Genomic DNA, 18,630 nt, shown 5'->3' with positions numbered 1-18,630 from the left:
TCCTGGTGTATGTGGTTGAAAAGGAGAAAAGGAGAATCGATTTACTTCGGCATTTTTTATCTACTTCTGTGCTATGAGAGAATTTCATTTGGACATCCTTCAAGACAATTCTTATTACAGGGTTTCTTCTATCTTAAATCTCAATTAAATTTCAGTAAACTTATTTTTTCCTGCTCTGCCAGACTTTCGCTGTTGGTTTCAAATGTTACAAAACATCTTCCACCTTGATATTTTTAAGGAAAAACTGAGAAAGTTAAACCTTCAGTTAAACTCACATACCATGGCAAAGCAATCTTGCCCGAGTTTGTGCAGGAGGTGCGTGGAACCCGGGTAGGCCAGGCCCCGTCGCGGGCTCTCTCTGCTGTCCTTTGTCTTTAAGGAATTACGAGCGAGCTAGGCCCAGCATAATAAACCTGTCACACCTCTGCAGCTGTTTAGGGGCTCAGGCTCAGCCGTGCAGGCTGCGCGACCTTAAGGGAGTGCTAAAGGGCGTGGGCCGCTGGTGCTGCGCGCAAGATGGCTCCTTCGGAAGGCCGGGTCCGCTTGGCCTCGGGCGCTGGCGAGGAGCGGGTCGGCGCTGGCAAACCCCACAGGCATGGCTTTGGGTTCTTTTTCGCCCCTTTTAGTAGCCTTCGCCTACACCAACCACCGCGAACCTCGTGGAACCTCTGGCAGCCAGTTGGAGGGCTCCTGGCAGATGCGAGGAGTGTTATTAGAGCTTGGAGCAGGCAGCACTTTAAACATTCACTTGAAAATAACCTTAAATGTATTGTTTACAAGTAACTTTTTAACACCCCTCCCCCCAAGTCTCAAAGCACCCTACGCACTTTATTTGGATTTGGGAGTGCCTACTGGGTGAATTCTGTTTTAAGGTGCAGCCCACACACGTCCAGGTATTTTCTACAACCTGCATCCTTGATTGGTACGCGGGTGGCATGGAGGGGTGGTGGCAGCGCCCATCCAGGTTTTACAAAATGAGGGTCCCTGTGTGTGCGTGGACGTGCCTCACAAAGAGATCTTTACGTCCGTACATGCCACCCGCACCCTCCAAAAATTGTGGATTGCCATCACGGGGGTCGCTAATACTTTTAACAAGCAGCAGGGGCAATGGGGGACAAAACGGCGCTAAGAACTGGTCCACCGTCCACAGTGTGTCCCCTGAGAACACCCGGGGTCTGGGCCTGATCTCCAGGAGTTGGAGGAGGCGCCCCCGCCCCGTGCCAAGCCGGCCCAAGGCCCGAGGCCTCCCCGCTCACACCCCCGGTGCCCGGAACACGTCTTCGAGGGGCCGTGCTGTCGGGGTTATTACTCGCGACTGGACCTCGGGCCGTGTTGCTATCCTCGGCCCCCGAGCCCGCCCAGCGGTCTGCACGGCCCAGGCCTGAGCTGCGGGCTTCTCCTGTGGGGCGCGCTGGGAGTGAGCTCTATCCCCAAAGCCCATTTCAACGTCCCAGGTATGACTACGACGGCAGAGGCCGGCCACCCACCCTCGCCCCCTTCCCCGGCTAGAGCGCCTTTGCCGGGAGCCGACGACCGCGGCCTGACCCCGGGCCCCACCGCCTACTCCCAGCTCCCGCCCTTCCTCCACGGTCAGGGGTCACACACAGCGGACGCCCCGTTCTCAGCCGCCCCTTTGATCTCTGAATTTGGGAGCCAGCGTGTCCGCTTGGGCGTGCACTGCCACGGGCACTGGGACCCCTTTGCTGCTGCGGGGAGGAGCCCCGACGGCAGGTGGGAAGCCCTAGCCTGCCCGCGTCCCCGCTCCCCAGCTCCTGCGACCCGGGGCTCTCAGCCCCTGGGCTTCCCGGCTCGGGTTTTGAGGGAGGGGCCGGGCCTTCGGGCCTGCAGACCCGCCACCGCGCGTGCGCATGCGCCGGCCGCGAGCCCCTGGGTGCAGGCCTGGGCGGCTCCGGCCCGCGCACTTGTCCAGGCGCTGCGGCTTAGCGCGCCCCAACCTCCAGCTCGGGCGGAGAGCTGGGGCGGGACTGAAGCACCGTGTTCATCAAAGTATCCTCTCGCCGTCAGCAGCCCTGGCCTCGCAAATGCTCCAGTGCGCTCAGGCGCACGCAGAGACTGGCGCGGCAGCCTCCGGGCCAACGGCACGCGAGCAAAGCTGGTTGGCGAACTGGGACACGCAATAGAAGTTGGGGCTGCACCGACTCCCGCCGCTTCGGGGGAGGCATGGGCCTGGGCAGGCCTAGGAGGAAGCTGCACAGCCCGAGGCCCGGGCGGGAGTGGCGGGCCGCGGGCAAGGGAATGTATATTTGGAAGGGGTCAGGACCTCGGCTGGAGTCTGGCTTTTTATGGCGAGGAAGCCGACTGGGAAGGGCCTTCTGGCGAGGCTTTCCTGTTGTGCCACTTTTCCCCGGCAGCGCCGGGCGCGGGGAACGCGGGGCTGCACCGGGGCGGAGGAGGGGGCTTTACCCGGCGGCTCCGAGGACGCGACTCTGGGTTCGGGCCGGCGGGTAGGCCTGCCCAGGAGCCAGCTGGCAAATGCAGCGGACTGTCACGTTATTCCACTGTCACCACTTACTGTAAATCACTGTCCTAAGTCTCCGGGAGAATCCGTCGAACCTGAGAGGGGGGAGGGGGATGGGGGTGGGCGCGCAGGAAGCCCCACAGGCACCAGGGACTGGTGACCCAGGACATCAGCCCCTCGAGTTCTCTTTGGGAATTTCTAGCACCCAGACTGTCCCTGACCGTGGGAACCACGGTGGGGCGTCTTCCTTCTAAGCTCTCCCTGGGACACCGGGCGCGCCCCCCTCGCCCCTGGGTTAGCGCACACTCCTCCACGCGATGACCAGCACAGCCACTGGCCGCGTTTGTCCTTTGCGAGTGATAATAATAAAAATCATTGGAATTGCAAGGAAGCCCCTGGCCCCGGCTCCCCAGCCGCTGCTGTCCTGAGTGTCCCGGCTGCGGAAAGACCCCGCAGCCGGGCCCGACCCACGAGTGAACACCGGGCTGCGGACTCAGCCGGGCCTACAGGACTGGCGCGGGGCTCCGGGGACAGGCCTCGCAAGGCCCTCCTGCGCACCGTCTGGGACGCCGATTTTGCCAACTTGGAGGACAATTTTTGTTTTCACTCTACCAGCAGATTTTTAAAAATCCAATCGCCGCTGAAACGTGCTTCCCACCCGTCCGGTTTGTTTGTAGCCTTTAACGAGCCCCGGCACAGCCTCCGGGACCAATGACCTGCTTTTATACTGAAGGAAATGTGGAGGCCTTAAGAGTTAATGGCGCTAAATGTGTTGGTTTTCCTGCTTTTTCCCCGGGGTAGGTAATGGGAGGGGGGATGTCCCTCTCTCCACTTCTTCCCTCCCCTCTCTTTCCATCTCCCTCTCCCCCATCTCGGCATCTAAGTCGTCCTCAAACCTCTCCAAAAAACTCCTTCCTTTCCCAACCTTGAGTACATGGAACCACATAACCACCCCGCTGGAGCCCCTCCCTGGAGCCTCCTCCGCCTCTCTAGGCCCTGCCTGGGGTCCCACCACTTGGGTCAAGCCAGAGGCCTCACTGCCTGGTCCTGGCTCCCGCTCTGATGCTCACTTGCTGGGCTCACAAATTGCTCTCCCATGCCCACCCAAGTAGCACCAAGCTGTGTTGACTTAGGGGGCCAAGGAGCAGCCCACTGAGTCCCCTCAGTAGGAGCGGCCTGCAGTGGCAGCTGCAGGAGAGGGTGGGCCCGTCAAGTCCTAATGACACCCATGGGGACCAGTGGGCTTGGAGGGGCCCACGGACACGCCAGAGAAAGAAGATGCTCTTTGGAGAAAGGGAGGCATCCTCTGGACCAGGAGGGGGCCCGGGAGAAGCCCCATTGAGGCTTGCCAGGTCACCCTCCCAACCCCAGGCAGGGAGATTCTGAGCTGGGAGCAATTCCAAGCCCTCCCCGAGGACCACACAGACCCAGCCTCTTCTCTCTGGCTGTGTCTCCCTGTGTGAGCTCCAGCCTTCTCCAAGACAGGGCCAGGTCTATGTGCAAGGAAATTCCAGATCCTACTGCATCTCCCGTAATACGCTCAATATGCTGCAAATTTGAAATCAGTGAGGGAAAAAATCAAGTAAACAACCAAAAAAATAATATAAACCAGAGGGTCTCTTTGGGGCCAGGGTAAGATGGGAAAGGAGCACAACAAAGGTCTTAAATTGAGCCGTACGCTCCCCGCGTCGTACTTTGGTTTCCAATAAGGTAGATATGGTACATTTTGCTCAATTTTCCACTCGTAATCACGTTGAGAAGGTTCGTGGAGAAGCTGCTTTCATTTTCCTAAATGGGTTTTGGAGCTGGAATTCATTTACTTAAGTATTGTTTCTTTCCCAGCCGACTAGGACCTGGAACCTGCCTGTCCGGCTGCAGTGTGGCCCCAAGTCTGTTGAGGCCTGGGCGCAAGCTCCGCATCAGGGCTGCATCCGGCCCATCCCCCAGATGGTGCAGTGGAGGGCAGGCATGCAGGCCCCTGAGCTGGGCTCGGAGTGGGGACATCCCAGAGAAACTTCGGGGCCCCACAGCCTTCTGTGGGGGCAGGAAGGGAGAAGGATGGGGAAAAGTGACAGAGACGAAGAGACAGACACAAAGACGCACAGAGCCTAATGGTTATGATGCATTCCCACCGAAAAGGGGGAGATGGGATAAAAGAGGGTGGGAAATCAAGGCCTCGGAAGCTTCAGACAAGAAGATAGAGCCCCAGCTGCAAAGGAAGACATTCGGTTAAGGTGGGAGGGAAAGCATCAATAATAAAAGCTCTTTGCAGGGAAACTTTTGGCTTTGTTATAAATGGAAATAGGAGATTTCAGAAAGTGGGCTTTCTGAAGCTGGCATTTAGGGCCCCATGGCAAATCTCAGTGGGTTTCTCTTCCTGCCTAAGTGGACGTTGTCAGAATAAATTAAATTTCCCTGTCGGGAGCTCTCCTGAGCTCCCCCCTCAGATTGGTGGGGGGAAGACTGACACAGTCTCTTGGTCCCACACCCCAATCTCTCTGCTTGGCTGAAGAATGGCTGCCCGCACACAATCATATTCTGTCCTGCCTGGCCAGCTTTATGACTTGGCCACCATCAATCTTGCCCCTAACACGACATTTGTTTATGACGGGTGGGAAGGGCTAATGGCTTCATGAACTGTCCATGAAATGCCTGTAGTGGAGAAGGCCCTGCAATACCAGGCAGGCCCAAGGAGCAGGAGACTCGGAGCTAAGCTCTGAAGCAAATGGCCGGGGTTGGGGGAGGGGGGGTGGCCTCGCAAATGAGAGCCCCTCTCACAGAGCTCTCAGAGGTGGGGCAGGAGTAGAGGGAAACTGTCACTCCAACTGGCCTTGCTTTGGGTGCCACTAACAGCCTCAGAGAACACTGGTGTGGGTGCCTAAGGCCTGATCAAGTATGGATACCTCTTGTCCCTCCTGGGCAATCTGTCCAGGCAGCACCTGCAGAGGGTTCAGAGTCTCTTGGGTTTTGCACCATTGAGAACAAAACTAATGACATTCCGCCTTAAAAACGGAGACCCTTCCTGCCCTATGTCCTTTCCTCGCCTATCAAAGTTAGGGAGAGCCCAATAGGACTATAAGGCACTCTTGTTTCCTGACCCTTGTTTCTGACCCGGCAGGAAACAGCCAGGAGCTTACAGGCCACCAATACAATCGAGCCTTATTCCTTTGCAAGCATCGATTATTAATGACACAAATTTTGCGGAATAATAAATTGTAAACTGCATGCTTGTTTGCACTCAGTCTGGTGAAAAAGGTCTGCTAACTACACAACCCTGGAGAAGTCAGCACCGGTTCCTCCCACACGTGCAACATGCCAAATGCAAGACTGCCTATGGCATGTGGCATGCTGGCATTTATGTAGTCGTGGCATAAATTGCTATTAAAACAAATGTGCCCATTTCTACATAAAGGACAAAATACTTACTCTCCTAAAGCTTTTTACAGAGGCTACTTTAAAAATCAGCTGATCCCCCGCCATGGATCTGGACTGCTGTCACAGGCTAATTTCAAAATGTACTGGCTATTAGTTAAAATATCAAGGAGTTTTTCTTAGAATATTTCACAGGAAAATTATCCTTATTCCTAAAACAGTACAAACCAAACGTGCAAACCTCTAAGGAATAAGTAGTTCCACGTTAAATAAGGTTGGCAGAAGTTGGTTTTCTTAAATCGGGTGTGAGAATCGAAAAGGTAATGTACTGATAGTAGGAGACAATACCTAGATGGGGTTTTTAAAATCCGAATAATGAGCAGAACTTCTGTCCTTCCACTCAACATAGCTTCTAAACTTGCACAGGCAACGAGTGCAGAAATGACTACGTCATGTATGTTTAACGCAAACACCTTCTTAGACACATGTATGTTTCATGCCTAATTTTCAAACATTCGAATAGAATAGGGTAAAGCAAGTTGCTAAGAAGCTTTGCTCGCGCACGCCTATAAACACTCTCGACCTGTGGGCCAGGGGCTCCTCGCTGGCCACGGAAACCGAAGCACCGCGCTTCGCCCCGTACCCGCTTCCTCTCCTGCAGCTGGGACTGGAGCCCCGCAAGGAAGGACAGGGGCTGCTCTCGGCCCACTCCTCGGCAGGCCAGACTCGGAAGGGCCCCCAGCCGGGAGCGGGTCGACTCTTTCCCTCGCCCAGGTCACCCCAGCAGCTCGGTCCCGCCGCTGGGAACGGTGCAGAAAGCCCGCCGAGCTTTCCACTGCCGACCTGGGCCTAGGCCGGGGCTGACTGCGGCCGCCACCTCCTCCGGGCCGCAAAGCCGAGACCCAAGGAGAGTGGAGAGTCGCAGGCACGTGGGCTCAGAACACGCTGAGCCTGCAGCTCGCCCGAGGGCTTCTGGCGTCCTTGAGGCCGAGCGACTCCCCGCACGGCCACTGCCAAGCGATTGGTGGCCTCTACAAACCTCACACACCGCGCGAGGACGCAGCCCTGCCGGGGAGGCCGCCTGGGGCCGCAGCGCTGGCCCGGGCAGGTCTGGTGCGGCCAGGCCGAGGCGGGTGGGCCGGGGGTGGCCCTGCAAACGCGCAGCTCCGGGTCCCGCGCCTGGAGGCTGCGGGCCGGCGCGGGGCGAGCTGTCACCCGTGAGCAATGAAGTGCCTCTGACCTTTCCACCCCAGCTGCGCTCCTAAACACACGTGTGTCTTCACAACAAAGGAGGCCAGCGAGGAGGAAGTGAGAGCTCGGCGGGGCCCTGCGGCGCCAGGCGGAGACGCGGGGTGACCGGGCGAGGGAGCGGGCTCCTCCGAGCTTCTCGGCCAGAGCCCCGAGGGCGCTTCTCCCGGCTCGGCGCCCCCCGCCCCGTCCCCATCCCCGGCACCGCGCGCCTGCCACCCTCCCTCAGCGCGCGCTTCCCGGCACCCCGACCCAGCCCGCGATGAACCCAGCGAAACTAACAGGGGCCTCCCTTTGACTCGCTTTTCTCCAACGACTAATTTCAGGAGGAGGCCGCGGAGGCCGGGGCTAATCTGGGGAGGGAGGCAGCGGAGCGGGGTGTGGGGAGGAAGGAGCTCCAAACGCAAACAGAAGCCGGGCCCCGCGCCGCCGCGGGTAATTACAGCTCATTAGCTGGAGAGCGTTGCCGTCGCGAGCGGCGTCCAGGAGGCCGGCGTCGGGGCGGGCGCGACTCGGAAGGGACCGGGCCTGCGAGAAACGCCCCAGCCGGAAAGCCAGGCGTGGGCCGCGCGGGTCTCCACCCGCCACCCCCTACTCCACAGAGTCCGACCAGACACGTCGAGAACGGTACCGTCTCCGGCGGCCGAGCTGCTCCGCCTCGGGCTGGGCCAGCCCGCCCGTGGGGACAGGGCCGTGAGTCACCTGCTGCAGCTCCCCTTCCGGGCCTCGACACCCCAGCTCCGGCCGCGGGCCCTTTGTCCGCAAATCCCAGCTCCTCGCTGGGCTCCCCAAAGTGGAGCGATCACACCAAACTCCTGGAGACTGGCGGTGGAGTCTCTACCGTCACCCCCTCCCCTTCCCCCGCCCCGAAAGAGGCTGTAACCCGAGGAAGCTGGAGGCAGCCCCGGGACCTAGCGCCGCGACAGCCCAGCGAGATTTAAACGGGGCCGTGAGGCCACCCCCAGCCCGCCTGCCCCGAGGAGACACCCGCGCCAGCGCCGCTGCGATCTTCCCGGCGATTAGGTTACGACCCTGGGGGAGGGGACCGAGCGAATCACAGGCCACGTAGAGCAGTTTTTGACTGAAATTAAAGTGTATTTATTTGCAGCAATCCTTTAACAATGATCAAATTTTGACAACAAGCAACAGCAATTACTGCTTAAGTGTTGCCTCTAGATAGGAGCGGCAGATAGCAGGAAACTGTATTATCTCCAAAACAAACTGCAAGCCCCCCACCCCCACGAACGTCTGTAATCAAATCGCCATCTCCCCAAAGTCTGATTGGCAGGGCAGATCACCCTAAGATAATGAATTTATTACATTTCCTGGGTTATTTACAAAAGGGGGAGGGCCAATCCGGATTGTCCCCTAGGTTTAACTGTAAATTAACAAGAAAAAATGGTTTAAAAAGAAACCACCCTAGACCAAAATGTTCTGCTCCTCTCGCCTTCCTTCTTGTTATTGCTTTAAATCTTTTTCAAAAATAATTGTTCTACAAACATATTTTCTAAAATAGTTTCCCAAAGATTAAATATCCCTTTCCAACCCGCAGTATATTTTTAAAAAAGCAATCCTTCTATGTAATACATGAAGGATTGTAAATGGGGGAGAATTATATACATACATTTAAAAACTGGTTTATTTTTCCTTTTATAAAGGACTGAAATAATAGGAAAAAAATCTATTCAGCATCTGGCTCACAGGGATGTATAATATGCATTGCAATTTTATATGGAATACACAAGCCAAATATTTATCTGTGCATATCTGGCCGCACAGTCCCATCTCTCGGCACACAGGCATCACCGTGGTAAGACCGCGGCTGATTCATGGGCTTAAAATTTCCGAATCATGGACTGTCATTAGTGAGAAAACGTATTTGTTTATATGCCAACTCCAATCTGTTTAGAAAAATATCTTTTCACTAGCCTCAAAGCAAGCTGACTATATAGTACATTTTGCAGAAGATGCTGCAGGAAAATAAATCTAAACAAAAAGACTTTTAGTAAAATTTGACATGGACTAGTCAGAGGGTTTCTCCATTTTTCAGAGATTTAGGTGGAGAATAGGTAACTTCTAGTGTTTTATCTCTGAAATCTTTTTTCGTAATAATTAAAGCTCTATTAAAGTATCCAGACATATAGGTCTCATTCAAACTGAATGGTAATTTATTAATAAACAAACAATGAATATGTTCAACAAAAAGAAAGAAAAGAGGATAGAATAAGATTAATACAGTTTCCCTTTTTATAATGAGAAAAACAGCACAATTTAAAGTTTCAGGCAATTTAACGTCAGGTTTTGGGAACACTTTCTGGCGTTTGGTCCACGACATCCAACTACAAATTAAAAATAAATTACTATGTTGCAATTTACATTTTAAAACAAGTCCATGAATAAAAAGAAAGCGACTTTCATAAACGGGGACTTTCCCCCTCCCTTCAACATAGGATAAAATAATATCTTACAGGTGAGAGGCAAGGAAGAAGGCAAGAGAGGGGAGACGGGAGGAGGGGAAAGCAGGTCTCTGAAAAGCAAGAAGAAACTTACGTGTTATCTGGAGTAACACTGTCCTTTAATAAACCAAGATTTTGCTGTCTCTGTATAAAACAGTTTACGGGTTTGTTTATTTAGACAAGGCAAAGTGGAGGTGGCTCTGAATCGGTTAAGAAAATAGAGTTTTCTTCGTGCTGGTGCTGGTGAGCTGAATTTTTGGAGGGATATTCTGTTCGCTGGTGTGGTGAATATTCTCAGGGTTTTTTTTTTAATTGGATTTTTTTTTTAGTTTCGATTTTGCCTTGATGGGTTCCTTTAGCTTTTCCTGCTTTGGGGTTCGATTTAGTTCGGCTTTGAGGGTGTGTCAAAACTTGCTACAGTCGTAGACGAAAGCTCCGGACGTGCGGTACAGAGACTGGCTGGAAGGGAAGGCCATTTGACAGCTACTATTCCCGTTCACTGGAGAGTTGTTCAAGCCGATCCTCTGTGACTCGAACATCTCCCGCACCGAGTGGAAGTTCTGCTGCTGGCCCGGGTAGCCTGCGGCCGCCGCCGCCGCCGCCGCGCTCGCCAAGTGGCCCAGGTCTCCGCCCGCCTGGTTCAGGTACCACGAGGTGAGGCGGCCTTGGTGGGCCGCAGGGTGGTGGCCGGCCTCCTGGCCTCCCCCGCCGCCACCGCCGCCGCCGCCGTGACTCAGGGACGACGAGCTGCTGCTGGTGACCGGAGGCAGAGAGTAGTCGGGCAGGGGGTCGTCCACGGCCGAGCCGCCCGCGCCCCCGGGCGCGCCCTGCAAGTGGCCCCCGCGCTCGCCGGCCGCGTACAGGCTCATGGCCTGCAGGTTGCAGTGGTAGGTCCCGGCGCCGCCCGCGCCCCCCGCGCCCCCCGCGCCGCCGCCGCCGCCGCCCGAGCTGCCCGCGCTGGAGGTCTGGCTGCAGGGGGAGCTGTAGAGGGAGCTCTGGCCGGGCGAGTAGGCGCCGAGCGCCAGCGGGGGTGCGATCCCCGCGCGCGAGGACGCGGCCGCCGAGGCCAGAAGGCCGGAGCTGAGCTCCGCGGCCGCGCTCTGCGGCGACCCCCGCAGCGACGTCATGATGTTGTCCACGCTGAAGCCCTGGCTATGGTGCGGCGGCGGGGCGGAGGGCGCGGGCGGCGGCGGCGCGGAATCCGCACCGTCCAGGCTGAGCGGCCGCGCCGACGGCAGGCTGCCCGGGGGGCTGCTCCCGCTGGACAGGCTGCTGCTGCTGCTGTCGGGGCTCTCGATCTTGGGCACCGCGGCGGCACTGCCGCTGCCCAGGGCGGCGGCCGGGGACAGGGGCTGGGGCGGCGAGGGGCACGTACCGTTCTCGGTCTTGATGTCCTGGATGCGCACGGGCGGCGGCTGCGGACCGGGCGCGTTGCCGTCGGCCTGCTCCGGCGGCGCGGGCGGAGGCTGGCGGCCGGGCGGGGGCGGCTCCTTGAGGTGCAGCCTGTCCTTCTCCTCCTTGTCCTTCACCGCGTCCTTCTTCTTGAAGCGCCGCCGCCGCCGCAGGAAGCTGCCGTTCTCGAACATGTTGTAGGAGTCCGGGTCCAGCGTCCAGTAGCTGCCCTTGCCCGGCTTCTTGTCGTCGCGCGGCACCTTGACGAAGCACTCGTTGAGCGAGAGGTTGTGGCGGATGCTGTTCTGCCAGCCCTGCTTGTTGTCCCGGTAGAAGGGGAAGCGGTCCATGATGAACTGGTAGATGCCGTTCAGGGTGATCTTCTTGTCCGGGGCGTTCTGGATGGCCATGGTGATGAGCGCGATGTAGCTATAAGGCGGCTTCACCATGTCCTTGGGCTGCGGCTGCGGCGTGTAGGGCCCGTAGGCGCGGGCCATGCCGCCCGGGTACTGCTCGGCGTGCGCAGGGTGCGAGTACACGCTCATGGGGGCCGGCATGGCGGTGTAGCCGCCCCCGGCCGCCGCGCGGTAGTAGCTCTGCTCGCCGCCGAGGTAGGGCACCACTCCCAGGGAGTTGGGGCTGGACACGGAGTAGCGCGCCTGCATGGCCCCCGCTCGCCGCCGCCCCGCGCCGCCCGCCGCCCCCCACCCTCGCTCGGGCCGGGCCGCGCCGCGCCGGCCGCCGAGTCCGAGTCCGGGCCCGGCCGAGCTGGTGCCGGCCCGCTGCGCTGTGCGTCCGGCTGCGCTGCCGCCTCTCCCGGCGCTCGCTGGGGCTGGCTCCTCCGGCGCCTCGGGCTACCTCGGGGCCCGCGCGGCCGCGAGGCGGGGTCGCTGCGAGAGGAGAAGGCCGGGCCCGGCCGCGGCAGACCGCCTTGCAGGAACTCGCGGCGCAGCTTCCAGGCGCAAACGGGGGAAAGCAGACAAAAAGAAAGAACAAGCAGGCGCCCTTCTCGCCACACTGCCTGCGCCTTCCAGGAGACTCTGCCCTGAGCTGCCGGCGAAGGCGGCCAAATAACCAGGGCGGGGGGGGGCCGCGCGCCGGCCGCCTGCCCGGGCCCCGCGTCACCTTTTCTCGGTCTCTCGCGCGCCAGCCGCTTAAGGAAGCATTGGGAAAACTTCTGAACTTTTGAGCATCCGTCACCCAGGCGAGGACTTTTTTACGCAGTTACACTTTTTTCCGGGCAGCGGAGCCCCGCCCCGCCAGCGGCGGCAGCCAATGGGAGGTGAGAACCGCCTCAATGAGCCGGAGGCCGAGCCCTGCCGGCCCGCTCCCGGAGGCCGGAGGACCGCGGGGCTGACCACACGCGCGCCGGCCGCCCTGGCCCGGGCCCCGGCCCTGCGCCCGCGCCGGCGCCCGGCCCACCGTCGGTTCGTCCCCCGCAGTCCACCTGCCTGCCGCCGGCGCCCAGCAGACCTCCCACCCCGGGCCCTCCGGACCCACGCCCGCTGTTCGCGCAGACTTCCTGGGTCCTCCCGGGACCCCGTGCAGACCCTTCCTTCGTCCACGGCTCCCGAGTGGCCCTGGCGTCTCCGCCCCGCCTCGTGCTGGCTCGCTCTCATTCCTTCGCCAGCCCCGCCGACGCCAGCGCTGGGGTTGCCCCAGCCTCTCCTCCCCGCCGCCTCTCCTCTCCCGCAGCCCCTTCCCTCCCTTCTCCAACGCCAGTCTCACTCGGGTCACTGACGTCTCCGGCTTTTCTCCACTTGGAGGTTCTCCTGTCCTGAACTCGGCTACAAAGGACATGATTTTGAGGGCTCGGTCACAGCCAGGCCCTGTTCGCGGTGGGGAAGAAGGTTCGTCGCCCATCTGGCCCCCCTCCATGACCCCTCCCCAGCCGAAATTAAGGCAAGGGGTGCGGGGCCCTGCTGGGAGTTTCCGACGGCCGTTCACCCGCGAAGGATGAGCCTGCCCCGCTGCGGGCCGCCCTGCTTCTCGCCCCCCTCCCCGGGGGGCCGGCCCTTGGCGGCCTGAGGGTGCGGGCGGCAAGGGCTGCCGGAGCCCGGCTGCTTCCCCGCGCTCCCCTGCTCGCCCACGAGGGTCCCACCGGCTCGCCGCGCCGCCGCCCCCTCTGATCCCGTCAGGCGCGTTTCGGCTCAGATGAGGGGTCAGGCTGCGGGCTCGGTGACATTAGCAGGTGTGATGACAAGAAGCAAATAAATATGTCTAAGAGCTTAACGCTTCCCCAGGCCAGTCTCCATCTCCACAGGCGCGGGGCTGCCGGCTCGCAGAGATAACGGGTGTGTCTGGGGGAATGTCCAGGATCGCACCTAGAGGGCGGTTCAAGGATTCTGGGGGGATATGCACAGAAGGGCCCCCGCTCGTTGTGCACACGCCTGAGATTCGCCGTCGCTGGGTGGTTGGAATGGGACAGGAAGAAGAGAAATGAGGGAAAGAAACGAAGGAGCGGGAAAGAGCCAGGCCTCCCTCCCCCGGCACGGCGATTCTGCATTTTAGCGACTTGAGGAGAGACCCTCCCGGAGGCTGAATCCCAAGTCGTTCACTAGAAGCTGGGGGAAGTGGCGAGCTCAGGAGACTGCCAAGAAGCGTGCGTGACGCATTTAACAGCTCCGCTGCCCCTGATTTCCGACCATCTATTAAATCCAGTGACATGTTCGGGACCCCTTTTGTCTCCCCGGTTCGAATCCCGGCTTCCTCACGTTGGCAGGAAAATTCAAATTGCAGCTTCGGCTGTTACATGTGAAGGACGCTGACGTGTAGCAGGCGCATCTCCGTGTCACCTGAATATTTAAAAATTACTGTTTCATAATGGACATTGACATCGAAGGAAAGAGGACCTGCCTCTTCCAAAGAATTAGCCTTTGGAGGAGGGAGGGTTGCCCCGAGGTTGCTCTGAATCCCGGGGCAGCTGCCTCCTGGCCTGCTGTGCGCCGGGGTCTCTGGAGACTCCTTTTCCAGGTGGTTTGCGGGCCAAGTCACTGGTGGGTTGGAGAAGCACCAACAGGAGGCTCAGTACTTGCTGGTTGCCAAGGACACTAGACAGGGGCGAGGGTGGTGGTGAAGCCCCACGACCTGAACACTTAATTCCTGTTCAGCCCCCAGCCCGGCACCCTGAAGGTCTTATCAGCCCGCCTGGTCGAGGCTTTAAGGAGTGCTGTGGCTTCAGCCTGGAGGAGATTTAAGTGGTCTCCCTGAACACCTCAGCAAGTGGTGAATTCGGTCTTTAAGCTGCCTTTTACACTGCTAGCGGTGCGCGGAGATGAACGCAGCGATTACGGATGCTTTGTCTTCCGAATGCGGGAAACGCCTTCGGCCCCGAGTTTTGCAACAGGCAATGGTGCCCCGCTGCCCCCTCCCCCACCAGCCTGTCGCCTCCTGCTCTTCCCTGCCTCCTCCCTCCATCGGCCCAGTGAAGTGTAAACAGCTTGTTATGTAAATTGCAAATCGAACTGCAGCGGTGTTCTCAGCTCTCCGTTTTGGGTATAAAAGTTGCCGTTGTGAAATTAGTGTCTGGCGTGCGAGAAAAAATGGAGGGACGTAGTTTTATCAAGATCAACTTTCCACTGGTTTAGCTCTGGATATTCGCCAGGAAAAGATATTTGCATTTTTGTTTTATAAACTTACTCGGAAGCAAGCCTCCAGTAAGCGGCTTGATTGTATTTCAAGCACTTTTCTTATTTCATTTTTGTTGTTAGTGGTGTTATTTGAACATTAACACGCAGGCATGAAGTCTTTTGGGGAACAGGTTAAAGCTTTTATTTTCAGGTTACAGTTTTTGATGCCCCTTTCTGCTACTCCACGGGGTACTTCAATCATCCTCTTCCGCACATCTCTTGACTCATTTGGCAGAAGAGCCCCCACGGGAACCCTTCGGCTTCTTTTCTGACACCTCACTTACTTGCAGCCTGAAGGCCCCGCAGGCGACAGCGGTAATGAATGTTTGGTGGAACCCTCCCTGGGCCCACACTCCGCCCCTCCCCAGCAGGCCGGGCAACAATTCCCAGGGCCCACCGAGGGGTGCTTAGCTCGGAGGAGGGGGAGTGATGTCACAGCGATGTTCAAAACAAGGCCTCCCCTGGCCCCACCATAGAAAAGCACCAGGAAGGGGAATGTGGCGAGCACTCCAGGAAATGCTCGGATTGGGGACCAGGTGACACTGTAGGAATGTGTGTGCTGGGGGATGGGATGGTGTCCTAAATATGGGTCACCAGGAGCCTGAAGGAGCTCTCTTTCTTTTTCTTTTTCAAGTAAAGCAGAGGGAGTGGAGATTGGGATGGGGGCAGTCCGGAAAAATCACTCCCTAGGGGTGTGAGCTTAGCTCGTGTTGTGCGGATTGTCCCCGTCACAACCCAATCACCTCTGTGGTGTGCCTAGACGCCCTCTCCCTTACCTCCCCGCTTTCTGGCTTCTCCATCCTCTGGGCTCTGGGTTCAGCCCTGAAAGCCGAACTGTGGGCTGCAGTGGGGAGGCGAGGGCAGGTAGAAACCAGCTTCAGGGCGGGCTCCACCTGGCCCAGGAGCTGGGGGACAACAGAAAAGGCAGGCTTAGGGCATGAGGGAAGGCGCTTCTCCTGCTGCACTGGGGCAGTGATTCCTGGGGGCTCTGCACACACAGGAGGGAGGCTGCAAGTCCACAGCTGCTTTAGCATCTTTCCCTTTGCTGGGGGAGACCGAGTGGAAGATTAAGGCAATTAACCCCAGAGGGCCACTAGAAAACTGTCCACTAGGCTGCCATCACAGACCACTGGAGCAAGGTCCGCTTGGGGATGTCTTTGAGCTTTTTAGATTACTTAGATAATTATCTTAGTTCTCCATTCGGCCTCCTTTGCTTAGACCAGAATCCCAGGGGTAGGGGAGGATATCCTTGTATCAATGCCCGGCATTCGTTTTCAAACCACCAGGCCGGCAGGCAACGTTAGTCATCGGTGCGACTTTTCAGCGGAGGAAGGAGTGGGGACCGAACATCTGGGTGGCCGCGACCTTGGGCAGATACTCCTTAGCTGGGGGATTTTCAAGTAGAGGATTTGTCAGCACAGTCCCTCCAATTCAGCCCCGTCCTTAGTAGAAAAATTTCTACAATAAACGAAAAGAGCGTTTGGTTTTCGATTGTTTTAAAGACAAAGTGATCCATATTGCCTGTCTACATGGTTGGATTAATCCGATAGTTGCCCTCCTGGGGGCAGACCTCCACGGGAAGTTTGTGTGATGGGATAATTTAATGTCATCTAAGTCCCCTGGAGGGGCGGTTCCCCTAACTACTCACCCAGGAGAAAGCCAGCCAACACCTGCTCGTTCCCGCCTCGGGATGGCCCACCTATCGCCCCTTGGCAGGAAAGCCCCCGCCTCGAAGGGCGTTTCGGGGGCTCAGAGCCGAGCTAAGCTGCAAGAGGGGGCCATAGGGAATGCGGGAAGTGAATCTTTAACTTTGGTGCCCGGCTTCAAAAGACTCAGGGCTTCTTGTGTTCAGGCAGAGGTAAGTGGAGATTCAAACTGTCGTCTTGCATTAACAATCCGGAATAAAAATAAAATTTGTAAAGGGATAGATGATCGGAAAGAACAAATGGTGCATGTGTGCGCGAACGAGCCCCAGTTTCTCTCCATCCAGGTCCCCAGCGGACTCAGAGCGGCCGCCGCACTCCACGGCCTGGGAGGACAGAGGCCCCGCAGCCTCCCAACCTCGGCTCATGTGGGGGGCGCGCCGCGCAGGGTGGGCGAGTCCCCAGGCCCCAGAGTCTGCCGGAGCCAGGGTGCGAGGTGCGGGGTGCGGCGGGAGCCGGCCGTCGGAGGACTGCAGGGCGAAAGCGCCTTCCTGGGGCTGGAGCGGAAGGCGTGTGCCCCTGCACGGACGCGCCTTGGCTATGGGTGTGGGAAGAAAGGCTTTGCTCCGTGAGACAGACCCACAGACAGCCCCGGAGCCGCCGGCGGGGTGAGGTGGGCTGCAGCCTTGCAGGTGGCTGGCTGTTCCCAGGTCTCCGGCCCGGCGCCGCAGCGGACCCAGGCGCCGGGGCTGCAGCCAGCCTTCCTTCCGAGTGTTCCCTTCGCGGAACCCTGCGCCCTGGGACCTTCCTTCCGACGTCCCTCACCCCGGCCGGGGAGTGGCACCAACGCGGACGCACCGCCGGGCCTCCTGCGGGTAAGGCGCGGTCGGCCCCCAGCTCTGAACCTTCTGGGCGGCAGCCCCGGGGGCCTGGGCCGGGGCCGGTGTCTGCACCTCTCAGGACAGGGACAAGGCCGACACCTGGCTCGGTGCAGCTGGCCTCCCCCGAGGACCTGAGGGCCGACGCCTCCGGGAACCGCTGGTCCTCGCGAGTGGGTCGGCGCCTGGCAGCGTGCACCGGTGACCTGGTGGTCTGTCTGCTCCCAGGCCGCCCTCCACAGGCTTCCCGCCGCTTCCCCGCGAGCATAAGCAGAAAAAGGGACGATATGGAAGCCCGGAGGCCACTTGGCCGACCCAGGCTGGGGCTCTCAGGCTGGGGGACCCGACCCCGGCAGGTCCCGCGCCTCGGGAACCCGGGGCCAGGCAGCCGTCCTGGGCGCCCGCACCGGGCACTGCGCGTGCTACGAGCGCCCCCTGCCGTCGGAGGCGTTGTCTCCGCGGCGCCTCTGCCCGCGCCGGGCTCCCAGGGCCGGCTCAGCCTGTCCCCGCACAGCGTCCCCTGGGAACCGGGTCTCCAGAGAAGGAGGCTTGGGGAAGACCACCCCGCCCGCGTAGGACCCCGCAGGGCCTGGCGCCTGGTTTTCTAGGCTGCAACTCTCATCCCTCAGGGTCCGGGCGGGAATAGCCCCATCGGGGAGACCGTCTCAGACTTCCAGGCACAGACCACGGACGCTTTTGTTCCTGGAGTGGAGGGAGGTGACCTGAGACTGGGGCTTTCAGCCACCGCTACGCATTCCTTCCAGGCGGCCCTTTTAATTGACGTACACGTTACAGAAAAAGCAAGGCCGCTCCATCCAGTGAATTACATTGTGGGAGATGCCAAGGAATGTATTTACTGGCAGCCAGGTTTGCCAATAAAAGTTGCAAATAAAGACTGCTGGTTTCCAGGAAAATGTACTTCTGTTTTTTAAACACTCCTTAGTCTTAATTACCAAAAACTGAGCCTCCAAAGAACCGGTTTCGAGAACAGGACCAGTGAGTGGCGGTGCTGGCGAGGCCTCACACCCCCACGTGCAATTACACACCCCGATGTCGCCTATGGGAACAAGGACCATGCACACCTATGGCTTTGCCCACAGAGAGGTTCGCCTCTATTTACATACGCAGCAGACACAGACACAGGCTAAACGCTGGCACACAGAGAGGTATGCGTTCGGATTAGGGCTGTTTAGTTTGGAAGTGAAGAAATAAGAAAAGACGAACTATGGCAAATAGGCGAATTTCCACAGAAATAAATGTCTGCGAGGAAAGGAGGCACTTGCTCTGTAGTGTTAAGTTATGGTCGCCCTGGTAGTTCTTTTTAGTCCGACCGGGTTGACTATAAATGAAGGCAGCAGAGAAATGCAGAATTTACATTTACTAAAGGTCCGCTTTGGCTTGGGGTCACAAGGACCCCAGTGGGAATTAGAAAATCTCCCCACTCACTAGATGGAGCAGCACCTCCCCCCACAAAAAAAGGGGTTTGGGGCAGAGTGTGCACGCTAATGAGAGGCAAATTTATTCCATGTTTCT

General features: G+C 58.4%; 2 protein-coding genes across 2 annotated transcripts in view; one reads left to right on the top strand and one right to left on the bottom strand.

Moving 5' to 3' along the window:
• The window catches only part of GMDS (GDP-mannose 4,6-dehydratase), a 679,307-nt gene that overhangs the window by 628,103 nt on the left and 32,574 nt on the right, over positions 1-18,630 (top strand). The window lies entirely within an intron of this gene.
• On the bottom strand, positions 8,174-12,139 carry FOXC1 (forkhead box C1). The gene has a single exon (XM_003311013.6). The coding sequence runs from the start codon at positions 11,610-11,612 to the stop codon at positions 9,960-9,962; it is 1,653 nt and encodes a 550-aa protein (XP_003311061.4). The 5' UTR covers positions 11,613-12,139; the 3' UTR covers positions 8,174-9,959.

Source organism: Pan troglodytes, chromosome 5 (genome assembly GCF_028858775.2).
Source record: "Pan troglodytes isolate AG18354 chromosome 5, NHGRI_mPanTro3-v2.0_pri, whole genome shotgun sequence".
In the NCBI taxonomy this organism is placed as follows: Eukaryota; Metazoa; Chordata; class Mammalia; order Primates; family Hominidae; genus Pan; species Pan troglodytes.
The sequence above is the reverse complement of the archived record's forward strand: the minus strand, read 5'-3'. Positions and strand labels throughout refer to the sequence as shown.

Bases quoted from the DNA above. Each gene is read 5' to 3' on its own strand.
- FOXC1 (XM_003311013.6), bottom strand. From the start codon at position 11,612: ATGCAGGCGCGCTACTCCGTGTCCAGCCCCAACTCCCTGGGAGTGGTG.